Below are 14,122 nucleotides of genomic sequence, written 5' to 3' on the forward strand. Positions count from 1 at the left end.
GGAGCAGACACAGAGTAAAGTCATACATTAGCTATCTGTCAATGTCACAAATATATTGATGGGCTATTTACAAGAATATGAAACCACCATTATTGCATGGAAGAATTTGGCAAGCCTGTTTGAAGTAAATATAAAGGCCAAAAAACTACAACTCAAAAGTCAAAGATAAACCAAGTGAAAAGAGAGAGCCTATCAATTAATGATTATGCCTTGAAGATCAAGAGTATTGTGAAAGCTCTTGGATCTATCAGTGTAATAGTTGATGATGACGATGTTGTATGTGCATGTTTAGATGGACTTGGAGATGAATACAAGAGCTTCAGAACATTTATAAATACCAGGGATGATATCCCAAATTTTGTAGACTTGGTTACTATACTAATACATTAGAAGAAGAACCTTGGCTTGGATTTCTCTTCTTCTCAAAGAAAAAAGAAGTTTGAATAGGTTTTTTACTCTACTAGTAGAGATAGAGGTCATGGTGGGGCAGAGGCCAAGGTGGTGGTCATGCTCAAGGTTATGATACATAATAAAATAGAGAAGGACGCTCTTAAGGAAGGGGGAGCCAAAGAGAACAAGTTACAAATTCTAATAGGGAAAAAAATTATGATGATAGCAGAGAGTACGAGCATTGTGGTTAGAAAGGCCACATTTTTAAAATTTGCTTTAAAAAGAAGGCTAAAATTAGAAATGGAAAAAAGTAACAAGGTAACTATGTATTGAGTAGCAAAAATAATGATGACATAAGTGAACAATCGTTTATTATGCAGTACTTTATGAATACAATGACTACTAATGGTTCATCAAAGAATGATGTATGGTATGAGATTTAGATGCCTCTAACCACATGACTCCTCATGGAGAGTGGCTTAGAGAGATGCACAATCTAGAGTCTCCAGGTGTTATGTGGAGACAAGGGATGATACAGCTCACTCCATTACTCATGTTGGAAATGTTCCTTTGCGTATGCAGGATGGCAAAACTGAGTACTTGGTGGCTAATGTGTTGCATGTACCAAATATTACACAAAACTTAGTTTCTATTGGTCAAATGGTAAAGCAAGGATTGCAAGTTTGGTTCACATATGATGATTGTTATATAGAAGATCTCAAAAATGATTTCAAGTTGATTGCAAACGGAAAACATGCTGGCGGATTATTTACTCTTGATGTAAGAACTGCCTGAAATGGATGTTACCATGTTTACACAAGGTTCAGATGTTGTGGCTAGTACTGAAATATGGCATAAGAGAATTGATTATGTGAATCTATAACAATTGAAAGACATGTAGTAAAAACAAATTGTGGATGGCTTACCTAAGTTTAGAGTTGATAGGATACACAAAGTATATGAAGCATGTAAGTTTGAAAAGTAAGTAAGGCACTCATTTTCACATGAAAAGCATCCATGTAAGAAGCCACTTGAATTGACACATTCTGATGTGTGGGGTCCTACAAATACGACAACTTTGAGTGGTTACAAGTATTATGTTTCCTTCATTGATAACCATATCGCAAAGTATGGGTTTACTTTATGTGGGAGAAAAGTGAGGTATTCACTCACTTTAAAAGATTTAGGGCTTTGGTTGAGAGGGAGACATAATTCACATAATTGCATATCAAATGCCTAAGGTCGGATGGAGGGGGAGAATATCTCTTCAATGAGTTTTCTAAATTTTTATATAAAAATAGTATACACAGACAGTATACATGTAGATATACTCCACAGCAAAATGGAGTTACTAAATGCAAAACTAGGCATATTGCAAAGGTGGCTCATGCATTGATGTCAGAAAGAAACTAGCCTCATTACTATTGCATTGAAGAAATTGGTTGCTACTATACACATTATGAACAAGACACCCCCTGCCTACTACTATACATGGTATGACACTTGATGAGAAGTTTATGAGTAGAAAGCCAAATCTATCACATCTGAAAGTATTTGGATTGTATTGCTTATGTGCACATTCCTGATGAGTTGCCTAATAAATTGGACCCCAAATTAAAAAAATATATGTGTTTGTGGAATATTCTCTCGAGGAGAAGTGATATAGATATTATAACCCTCTTACACATGAGCTGAGAGTTGGCAGGGATATCAATTTTTATAGAATGAGTAGTTGATATAATAATGTGCAGAATGCTACTAGGGTTGATGAGCACAAGAGTGTGAATGTGCAAAAAATAGATCGGTAGTCACAGACATTGAGTGGTTGAGTGGACCACAAGAGTCTCCTAGTTATGGTTTTGTTGACAGACCTTGGAGTGGCAAATTGAGGTCACAAGTTACTCCACGAACTACATCAAAGATATCAAGAAAAGGTAAAGAGAAAGTTGGGAACCCACCTATTGCGATAGATGTATCATCAAGTTTTTCCCATATTGATGTTGATTCAGGTGGCTTCGAGCAAAGCTTGGATAAGGAGTTTGGAATTCTATCTATTAAAATGCGTAGTGTGTAGAAGGCACAACAGGATGCTAAAGCACCTAGTAGTGATCCAAGTCCATGCAAGTCAAGTAGAGTGAGAAAGCTAATACAACAATTGACATATAATAGCTATGTAGCTCATCACTATGCATACATGTCTAAGGTTATGCAAGATATAGAACCCACTTGTTTTGAGGATGCTATGGGTAATGAGTATGAGAATCATGTTATGGATCAAGAAATGACTGCACTTATGGATAATAACATATGAAAGTTAGTGCCCTTACCTAAAGGCAAGAAAGCCATTGGCTGCAAATGGATTTACAATATCAAGTATAAGTCAAATGGATCTATTGAGCACTATAAACCACAATTGGTTGGCAAAGGCATATGCAGACTCATGGTATTAATTATACGGAGATCTTTGCTCCAGTGGCTAAAATGGCCACTATAAGAGCTATCAAAGCAATGATTGCATCAAAATGTTGGATCATGCATCAAATGGATGTTAAGAATGCCTTCTTGCAAGGGAAGTTACAAGAGGAAGTTTATGTAGAGCAGCCACCTAGTTATGTGAATGCGAATCATTTAGATTATGCATGTAGGCTTTGGTAGGCCTTGTATAGGCTGAAGTAAGTATCTAGGACATGGCATGACAAGATTGCATAATACCTTGTCAACATTAAATTTCCAAAGCATAGGCTGATCGCTCACTTTATATGTATGAGAGTAATGCAAGTATTGTGGTCATTACTATATATGTGGATGATTTGGTCATTGTGGGTAATACTAAGATAAAGATTGACAATGTGAAGGGTCTTCTCAACGTTGAATTTGAGATGAAGGATTTACGAGAGCTGCACTATTTTCTCGGCATAGAGATAATCAGGACTCCAAAGGATACATGGTTGTTTGCGGAGACAATATGCATTGGATATATTGAAGAAGTATGATATGCCGTATTGCAAGCATATTTCTATCTTTGGATATTAATGCTAAGATTAGTGCACATGAGGGTGACTTGATTGAGGATGTCACTATGTATCAGAAGATTGTGGGCAGCCTTATCTATTTGATGATCACTAGGCCAGGCCTAAACTACATAGTTGGCTTGGAGAGTCAATTTATACAAGTTCCATGGAAACCACATTTGGATGTAGTATAGTGCACATTGCACTATATCAAGTCCACGTTGGACTATGTCTTATTCTACGATGCAAGTGTATCATTGAACTTACATGGTTACAAATATGCAGATTGGGTTGGTAGTATTTCAGATAGAATAAGGCATAGTCCACATTGGACTATGCCTTATTCTACAATGCAGGTGTATCATTGGATTTACATGGTTACACAATTGCGAATTGGGTTGGTAGTATTTTAGATAGGAGGTCTACCAGTGGTTTTAAGTTTTCCTTAGGGAGTGTCGCCATTACTTGGAGCAGCAAGAAACATGTGACAATTGCCTTATCTAGTATAAAGGTAGAGTACAGAGGTGCTACAATTGTAACATGTGAGGTAGCTTGGTTATGCAAGCTACTTGGTAATTTGGGGATGCAAGTGGATAAGAAGGTTATCATCTACTGTGATAACCTTAAGAGCATTCAATTGGCTAGGAACCGTGTATCATACATGGACCAAACACATAAAGATCTATTACTATTTCATTTGGAAGCAGGTTCTAGCAAGCGATGCTGACTTGGTTTATATCAACACAATAGAGGATCAAGCTACTAACATTTTTAACAAGGCCTTGGCAACTAAGAAGCTTCAATGCTCATGACTATGCTTGGAGTTCATGAGCTCGTGCTAAGCTCAAGGGGGAGTGTTAAGATGTTGAGCTCTACATGAGCTAGCATCCACTACGTGCATTGGTAATGTGACATGATATTATTCATTGGCATGTATGAGGATATACCCATGACTCTATAGCTTGGACTACACCTACGTAGTTCGTCCTTGGTTATGGCACATTCATTATGCTACCTCTTTTTTCCTAGTTGATTCACACAGTAACTGCATGTACATATATCGTGGTACTTTTATATTAGTCTTTTATCATGTTATAGACTTAGCTCTTTTTGCGTGAAAGAAGAAAAAAGAAGAAGAAGAAGATTTCATCCCTATCTCTCTGTGTCCTCAAGTCTCCATTGCTTCTATGTGTGTGCTCTCGGTCTTCTCACCTCTTCTCTCTTGTCTATTTTCATTCTAGAAATGGGGTTTGGACTTCATTGGTCCAATCTCCCCAACCATTGCTTACACCAAAAACAAGTATATCCTAACTACAACCAATTATTGAATAAAATGGGTAGAAGCATGGGCTCTACCTAACAACACCACCAAATCAGGTATGAAAGTCATAATACCCTTGGAGTATGTAGTACTGAGTTTTTGGCTCATTAGTACAAGATCAACTTATCTCAAAGGAATCACCTTCTTTTCGAATGGAAGCCATTGCCCACCTAGAAGAAGATTGGATCCACAACACCTATATTCTATCCAAAATCCAAGCTCGGTAAAAGCAATAAGTGGATAGACTGTCCAAGAAACCCTTTTTTCAAAAGGGCCAACTGATCCTAGTCTTTAAGTCTCGGATGGGCAAGCTTGCGGATAAGCTCAAATTCCAATGGAGGAGTCCTTTCTGGGCCTTTCATGATTCTGGCATTGGCTCCTTCCATGTGACCAATTTACAGGGTAAGATGCTCTATCGAAGCCTATTAATGGATTCTAGCTATGTCACTATCATGTTGAAGGCTTGTAGTGCCCATTCCCTACTAAACCGAATTATCTTTCCACTCCTTCACAATCGAATTTGGGATTTTATTCCCCAATGATTGCCGACTTGCAGATTGATTGGCTGTCAAAATTCACTACTCTTGCTAACATGGTGCTCATTTAATGAAGCCTACTCATTAGCTCATACTCCTGATGGTGTCATGGTATCTTAGAAAACCCATTCTAATCATGTATGGTTATGGCATATTTTACTGATGTGGTGCACATGCATTGGCCACAATCCTTTTGCATTAACCACATGGTCTTTTAAGAAAAATTTTCCTTTACAACACCCTTATTTCTCACCCCACACTTGTGCACAAACCTACTTTCACTTCTCTTGCTTTCTCTATGTCTTGCCCTTCTTTCATCTTCCTGCCATAGCATCCTTCTAACTCACCACTAAGGAGGTTTTACCCCCAAACCCTGAGGCCCTTGTAGATGCCCAACCAATGACTCCCTGCAACTCACCAACTTCATTAATCTCCCATGGAATACTACCCAGTCCACCCCAATACCCAAACCATCTTCTTGGAGCAGCTCCTCACAAGCTCCACAGTCCACATTCAAGGCTACAAATATATCCTCTTTGCAAAGAGAGTGCAGGAGAAGCTATGCTTACCCAGTCATGGTGAAGCTAACCCGCCAATGCTCTCCACCATTGCCACTGATGGTCCCATCCTCAACAAGAAGCATTGGCTGAGGAACCTCATCGATGCCCAAAAACCCAAGCTCAATGCCCTTAGGTTCTTGGTCGAGGCCCTCTATCTACAAGCAAAAGGTGTTTAACGTCTCTAAGAAGGTAGTATCTATTTTGTTCTCTCCTTCTGATAACCCCATCACTTGGGCCCATGTACTTCGACATCACCTCTTTGTTGAGGCAAGACACCTATCCCACAAGCCACCCCCCATCAAAACCATGAAGGTTATGTGTGGATAGCGCTTCACCCTACTCTCCCCCCCCCCCCCCCCCACCGGCCCTTCTTAACCCTCCTCACAACTCTTCTAACATGTGGCAATCTCACCCTGAGATAAGAACCATGCTAGAGCCCATACCTACCACTCTTAAGGACCCCATGGAGCAATGCATTGAAGAGAAAGTCCTCAAAAAGGAGGACCAACCCGCCAATACCACTGACCAACAGCCTATCGAGCAAGATCAGTCATCGCAAGACCGCCAACCTCCCTAGTCCCCCAAAAAGTCCACCTCTGCCACTAGCCTCTCTACCAAACTTCCCTCCTCAAGTCAAAGGGCCAAAAGAGAACGCAGGAGGAGGAGACCCTAGGTAACAAGGCCCCCACCCTCACTTTTAACCTCACCAGCCAAGATAGCACACACCTCCTCTGCTGCCACGCCTCTCCTTGCCAACTTGTCTCAACAACTTGTGATGATCCCCCCAGAGTTCAACTAGGAGATGGCTCACCAATCATTGAACTTTGTAAATGGATTCTTGACTGAGCACAGCAACATCAGCAATAGGATCCAACCACCTAAGTGGACCGCCTCAAGGAGGCCAATGCCACCCTTTCCAAGCAACTCTAGCAAAAGGGCACTGCTCTTTGAGAACATCAACAAAGGTTGAAGACATGCCAACAAGCGTAGTTGGCCTTTATAGATGATGTCAAGAGCAAAGCAAAGCACTTATAGCAGGAGAATGTTTTTCTCCAAGCGCATGCAGTTGGAGTAGAAAACTCGAATGGCGTAACCCTGCTCTACTCGAGGATAAGTGAAGAACTCCAACAAGACTATGAAGCAGAGTGGCTCGATCGTTGGGAAAATAGCAAGCGCGAACTCCAGGCCACCATGGCCAACTCCTGCTCCAAACTCCCGCCTCTGCCTAACAAACCAGATGAGTTGAGGAGCTCTGATGCCATGTCCACTCCCCGAGCCCCAACTCACCGTAACTCTACCCTATCCACCACAACAAGGCGAAAGACCTCCTGCCGACCTTGCTCCCCCCTCACTCCCAGGCTCCACACTTGTCGCCTTGCCTTGGAACGAACTGCCCACACTTCAAATCCTTGCAAACTAGCCGCCCAAGGAACAAGTAACCGTAACTGGCAAGCACACCCTACCCACCGATGAAGGCAAACAGGTTGCCGTGGAGGAGCTCGTTGATACCTTAAGCATGGAGGATGCCCTCTGGCCCAAATCCAACAGTACAATGCACCCAACACAAAGGATGAAGGCGACATCACCGAGTAATTTTGTGGGTTCGATTACATTGTACATGCTAGTGTTAGATGGGTGCAAGAGCAATAAAAACTATCTGTCACAGCACTTAGAGAGAGAGTATCACAACAAGTAGTAGGCTATATAAGAAAGGGAGCGATGAGATCAAGAGTTGCGCAATCTAAGAGACCAAGGGATCATGTATTCAAGGGAAATTAGTATTCAAAGACAAAGGGCTCCCACATTTAACTATTAGACCTTTCATGTGTCCATTTGGTCGGAGTCCTTTGAATGGCATCCTAAGTGCTACCTAATAATAGAGCAAACTCTTCTATTGTCCTTGATCACAATAACTAGCAATAGTACTGTCATTGTCTTGTATTCATTGGTTGTCTTGAGTTCATGAAGCTTCTGTGATCCCTCACTAGTTGTTTTCCAAGTACTATATCATTATCACTCTCCATCTCTGCAAAGAGTTGAATTGTTTTTTTCACATAGCAATATATATTCGAGTTTGTTCTGTTGAGTACACTTTGGTATCTAATTTCATTGTTGTGACTATGTCAAGCTTTATACACCAAACACTACCTATAGTTTGTTCTGTTGAGTACACTTTGGTATCTAATTTCATTGTTGTGACTATGTCAAGCTTTATACACCAAACACTACCTATAGAGAGAGTAGGATGTCTATGTCCACCTATGTCGACTCTAAGTACGACTACACTCCATCTTGTGGCGATAGTGCTCAAACGCAATTACAACAAGATAACTAGCCATCGTGTTAAGCCTTGTTCTTCCATACCACAAATAAGTTTTCAAATCTTGTTTTAGAGGAGCTTGAGCTTTTCAAGCACCTTTCATCTACAAATTGGCACACATCGCCTCCAAAGTTCTACCATTGTCTCCAAATTGTTATGGCCCATTCTCAATCCTTAAACATGTTAGCAAAAGTTGTCTAAAAATCAAATCTACCATCCTCGAGTAGAGACCATCTAATATTTTATATTAATCAATTGAGAAAGCAACTTTTCATAATTACAAAAGTATCACTTATATGTGAAGATGGTATCATCTAAATATAGATACCAACTATAAATGGCATCATTTATAGATAGTAATATACAAAAGTGTCAATTATTACCATATACAAATGTTAATCAATTATTATCAAGTTTAATTCTCAACATTTCAAACTTGCTCAATCAAGACACAATATCACCATTAAGACATCTCTTAAAGTCAAGCATAAGATTGCAAAAGAACATTTGTACCTATAGTCATTATGGGTTATCCCCACCAACATCTTTCTTTACAAGTTAATTTCTATAAATTTACTTTTTTTTTGGGTGGTGTATCCCAATCAATAAGCCAACAATTATCATTACAAGTTCCATTTGTTGCAAGAATACCAATCACTCCATTGTAAATTGAATTAGGTTTATCTTTTAGTCTTTAGAACATCAAGACTTCGGGTCTAAGCCCATTCTTGGAAGTTGCATAAAAAACCTAATAGCCTAAAACTCTTGATTTGAAATTTCCAAACCAATAAGCCATTCTTTCCATGTTTGGGTTTTCATTATTCTAGGTTGACTATTTTAATACTCTTGATTTCCATTCAAAACACTAAATTTTCACTATCCACTTACACAATAACACGAGTTATCATTTTCCTTGTCAAAAATGGCATCTACAAAATCTCAACTCTAGCCTAAGTAGGGTTCACAAGGTTTATAGCCAACAGAAAGACTACTAGATCTCAAAAGCTTGGTGTGAGTCCATCTTTTCCTTTCTGATTGGCAAGTGGAGTCAAACGAGGGACAATCAGATTCGTGCCCATGAAAAGCCTTTGAACCTTCCACTGACAACATACATGAAGTTGAGAGAGAGAGAGAGAGAGAGAGAGAGAGAGAGAATCATTGCAGCCAAGAATGATTACATTCTCAATAATACCAATACCAATTATGGTACATAATAAGGGACAGCACATGACACCTCATTACCACTCATGTTGTCAGTCTTAGCTACTACAACTCACTCTTATATAGAATCCCTCAGGTGTTACATGCCTACCTAGCTGGTCAATGAGAGATGGCTGCGTGTTTTGCGGTGTTGATGTGTTGTTGATGATACGTGACCAATTTGTACAATTCGCACTGAGCTTCTGCTGTCAACCAGAACAATCAGGAGTAAGCTCCCTTCCTACTGTCTACAGTTTGCAGTGAATTGATTTATGCTGCCAACCAGAATCAGTAGTGAATAGCTTTATGCTGTCAACCAGAATCAGCCATTCATACAGGATTAAGCCGCCCTCTGCTGTCACAACTCATCCTTGTCTGCATGGCTAGGAGGGATTAGAGCCATAGCATGTTCACGGGCGAATTGCACAAGTTTCTTTGTTGACCATTTTTGTGGAGCAGCAACCTGAGAATTGACCAGACAAACATACAAATGCCTCGGTCATATCTTCAATCATCATTTGACTGTTTCCTTCACATCACCTTAACTGCCACACAACTTACAGGATTGGTTTTGTTGTTGGCCGGATAATACAAAAACTCAGGATAATCATCCACCTGTTCAGCACAGCCAACCGTTGCTCTCAATTCTCCCCCAACACAAGCAGGAACATGCTTACAGCTATTTCATTGTACACAGACCTGCAGAAGTGGGTGCTCATTTGCAGCAGCATCTATTTTTGCCACAACAAGTGTAGGGATGTCTTTCAACTGCTTCCCAACTGCATCAAATGCTTTGTTTGCAGCATCACATCTTATGCACCATGGTGTATATACCTATAACAAAAACATAAATAGGACCAAGAGATGCACAGATAAAGCAAGTAACTTAAGCTAAGGGCCTCCTGGTAGAGCTGCATTCAATTCATTGACCATCCATGTGTTCTAATCAATCGTGACAATCTTACTTGTTAACCTTTCAAGTAATGTATGTTCCATAATGATAGGACAAGTTTCAAGGGAAAGATGTGTTTATTGCTTCTACTTTGTAGGGATTTATCACACATGCACACATGCATGCACACATGTGCCATGCACAGAGAGAGAGAGAGAGAGAGAGAGAGAGAGAAAGTGTGCACCTCCAAGAATACATCTTTTGACTCATCAAGTACAACTGACTCAAAGTTCTTTCCTACAACAATCTGCACATCGCCTCGTTCCTGTGAAATAGACTTTGGTTTGAGATACAGTGCTATCTCTGCTTCGAAGTCACAAGGGCATTCAGACCCTTACCTCTGTTGGTATTGCTTGAGATTTATAGTAAGGAGGCTGCTTTCCTGCTGCCAGCCGCTTACAGAATTCCTGCAATGAAAGTTTTGATCCCATAGAAGACCAGTTGAGAGCAGCATGCCAATATCCACAAATGAGAGTCACAAATATCACAATAGTTGATTCAAAATCATTTACCATGAGATTGTCTTTAGTGAGCTCTGATTCAAGTAGATACTTAAGTCCATTGTCATAATTGAAAGCCGTAACCTGTCAAATTTAAACCAGTAACATCATGAAAAGCATTTCTCAATCATCACTCCAGCCCCTCTCTCGTGTGCATCTGTCCCTCCCACCCCTTTCTTATGCCAACACTGTAGGCATGTGCAACCAAAAAATGCTTAGGAAAATAGCTAAGGTGATAGTTTTCCTATCCCAAGGAAAAACATTGGAGGAGGAGAAAGTGCTTACAATGGGCTCCTGTGGCTCCAATCCAAACAAAGTCAATGTAGGCCTTGAAAGCTCTTCATCAGCAGTATCTGCTAGTAGAAACAAAAGCTGGCCAAAACCAACCAGCATGTTATGACTGCATTATGCTGGTATACAGGATTTTACAGACCTGTCCCTTGAAGAGTAAGTTTTGCACGAGTTATACAAACCTGTCCCTTGAAGATTTTTGCAACATCCTGAGCCAACTGTATCTCCTCTTTTGAACTTTGAACATCTGTAAAAAGAGTCACCTATATGTATGAAGATAACACAGTTAGGTCCAGAGGTCCATAGGAAAATGTGAAATGCCCAGAAATTTTTGAAGATAGTCTACAAAGTCACCTTTTGATGCTAGCAACTTTAATTTAATGCTTTGATGCTACTAGACGGCAACATACTTGCACTTTCAGGGGGCTTGCATAAAGCTTCATGTAATTATGCCGATCAATCTCTGTGAGGAGTGGATGCTTATTCACCTCAACAAACCAGAGAATGCTATGTTTGTCAAACTGGCTATCTGCACAAAACAATTCCAAAATACTAAATATCAAACAATTTAAAAAAACACACTCATAAAACTCTGTGAGGATTGATTGTTTACCATAAGGTACATATGTTTCAGGTTTACTCTTCAATATGCACATGAAAGGTTCCACTTTCGGCACTCTTCCTGTCAATACCGTTATGACTTCTGTATCCTTTACCTGAACAAACTCTGTCTCTAACTCCTCCTTGGCTGCACTAATGAATGCCTCATAGTCTGGACCCTGTCACAAAATGTCACTTGCAGTTGAAAGGAAAACCTTATGCAAAATGCTTTCAAGAGAGCCGCGTGCAAACATACCGTAAAATCTTCAAAATATCCAACCACAGTCGTTCCATTTTGGTGCAAAACCTCTTCAGCTTCAATGGTTGACGAAACTGTCTGAGCAGGTAAGCCTGTCCGTTTCTTAACCCAAACAGCAATCTCATTCCTGCCCACCAAGAAGAAAGGTGGCCCTCATGGCTGACAAATGTTTCAAACTAACCAGTCTATTTCCACAGAAACACTTCTATTCTTCAAATATGACGATCATGCAAAGGTGACAAAAAACATGTCCCGAAGGTGAGAACTATCTGGATATCTCCCAATGCCCTATGAGTTCCAGCTTTTTGATTCAACCCAGAACTGCTGCTTCCTACTTAAAACAAAGACAAAAATGTACATAATTTGGCTTCCCACTTCTATCACACTTATAATTTTAAAAAATCTGACTTGCCCCAGATTTTCAAGCCTGGCTATGCTGTGCATAAGCATGCTACTCGCATACACAAAAACGTGAAAAAGGGTCTAACAAAACCCTTTGAGCACATTTGGAAAGGCACCACAACTATCGTCATGAATCTAAACAGAACGATAATTTGACTAATCTCATATAATCACAGCCAATCAGACTTGGGATTTGCAGATTAAAAAACAGTGTGATACAGAGATTAGCTGTCGAACTATTGCTGCTGTTCTTGCATCCCTCAAACTTATGTGCATGCGCTTGCAGCAATGCAGCTAGCTGCTCTTGCACCCTAGTTGTTTAATCACCAGTCTGACATGTATTCTCCCACAGAGCATTATCAAATGAAAAAATGTTTTAGGCACTGAACTGCCTCCTGAGAGGTGAGAGGAGCAGGGAATTCTTGGGGAGCAGGACAATTAAAACTCATTTCCAAAGCTCCAATATTCCTTGCTGAAGTTACTTGCGACTGTCAAGCTGGGTGTACAGTCTTTATGGCACGCATTGAAGTTTTGAGCGTGTGTAAGCACACAATAAACGCGTCACCCAATTGTACAAGCTAAGTAGACTCCTTTTTTGAGACGGATGCAGTGCATAGATCGAAATCCTACCTGTCTCAGTAGATAGATGCATGGATGCAAAACAAAGGGAGGCCCAAAAAAGATAATGTACCTTGTGAAGCCGCCGGTATATCGCTGCTTGGTCCCGTTGACAAAGAAGTAGAGGCTGGGGAAACCCTTGATGCCGTAGGCAGCAGCTGCATGCGTCTGGCTGTTACCGTCAATCTTGGCGACAGAGACAGGGATCCCGGCATCCTGCAGAAGGAGGGCCGCAGCGGCGTACTCAGGCATGAGCTCAGCGCTCCGGGTACACCATGGGGCATAGCCCAACAGCAGGACGAACTCATGTTCGGAGATGTGCACGGGGGCAGTGTAGTCGGAGAGCTCGATTAGGGCTTTCCTCTGCTGGGCGAGGCTGACCACAGAGGACGGGGAGTGGTGGGCGGCGGGCTGCGGGTCTTCGAGATCGAGGTCGAGCAGGTCGAGATCCTCGTCATCGGCAGCGGAGAGGGCCGGCGCGGCGGCGGCCAATGCCATGAGCAAGGCCACGAGAACGCTGGCGAGGACCCTGTAACAGGACGCCATGGCTGTTCTGAGATGCGCTCTCTCTCTCTCTCTGTCTCTCTGTGCAGATCTGACAATATATACTGTGGGATATATACACAGTATATATTTATATATATATATATATATATATATATACATTATTTTATTATTTATTTTATCGAGGCATCCCACTACAATCTGCATCGTCATCAACTGAACTACCGACCTCCATGTCCTCGTCTCAAGTCAAACCTCCCCACATGTATCTGTCTGCTCTTCAGCCCACGTGGCAACTTAGCCCATACGTTGTGGACCACCCTCACTCAAATCTCAAGGACCCAATGAGGCAGGACACGCGCAGGTTAATTCGACCTGCGCAAATCGAGAAAGAATAAACATTGCTCGCATGTACAATGCCATTGATCATCTACTTTGGGAGAAATGGCACTCGCAAACATCACTGGAGCCCCCTCACAAATGAGGGTGCTCCATTTAGTTGTTCAAGTTGCCTCCACATGTCATTGATTGATTGGAGGATAGCGTGCCTAAAAATCTATCTCACTTCATACACGTGTGATCGTATTCCTTTGGCATCTTTGTCAAAATTTCCTTATTGTCCTGATAGCTCTTTGTTTCCCAACCACTTCTTGAAAAG

General features: G+C 41.0%; 1 protein-coding gene across 1 annotated transcript; it reads right to left on the reverse strand.

The window, feature by feature from the left end:
- Positions 1–9,151: 9,151 nt before the first annotated feature.
- Positions 9,152–13,569, reverse strand: LOC148040735 (protein disulfide isomerase-like 1-5). The gene is made up of 12 exons (XM_087661312.1): positions 13,034–13,569; positions 11,938–12,067; positions 11,695–11,860; positions 11,492–11,610; positions 11,264–11,344; positions 11,076–11,162; positions 10,803–10,874; positions 10,629–10,697; positions 10,475–10,555; positions 10,038–10,172; positions 9,900–9,953; positions 9,152–9,801 (listed from the first exon to the last, which is right to left on the reverse strand). Exons 1-12 carry the CDS (start codon positions 13,504–13,506, stop codon positions 9,697–9,699), a joined length of 1,572 nt encoding a protein of 523 aa, XP_087517438.1. The 5' UTR covers positions 13,507–13,569; the 3' UTR covers positions 9,152–9,696.
- Between the last annotated feature and the right edge of the window lie 553 nt (positions 13,570–14,122).

This window comes from Lygodium microphyllum, chromosome 2 (genome assembly GCF_053477565.2).
Source record: "Lygodium microphyllum isolate KBCC chromosome 2, Lygodium_microphyllum_v1.1.10, whole genome shotgun sequence".
Taxonomy (NCBI): domain Eukaryota; kingdom Viridiplantae; phylum Streptophyta; class Polypodiopsida; order Schizaeales; family Lygodiaceae; genus Lygodium; species Lygodium microphyllum.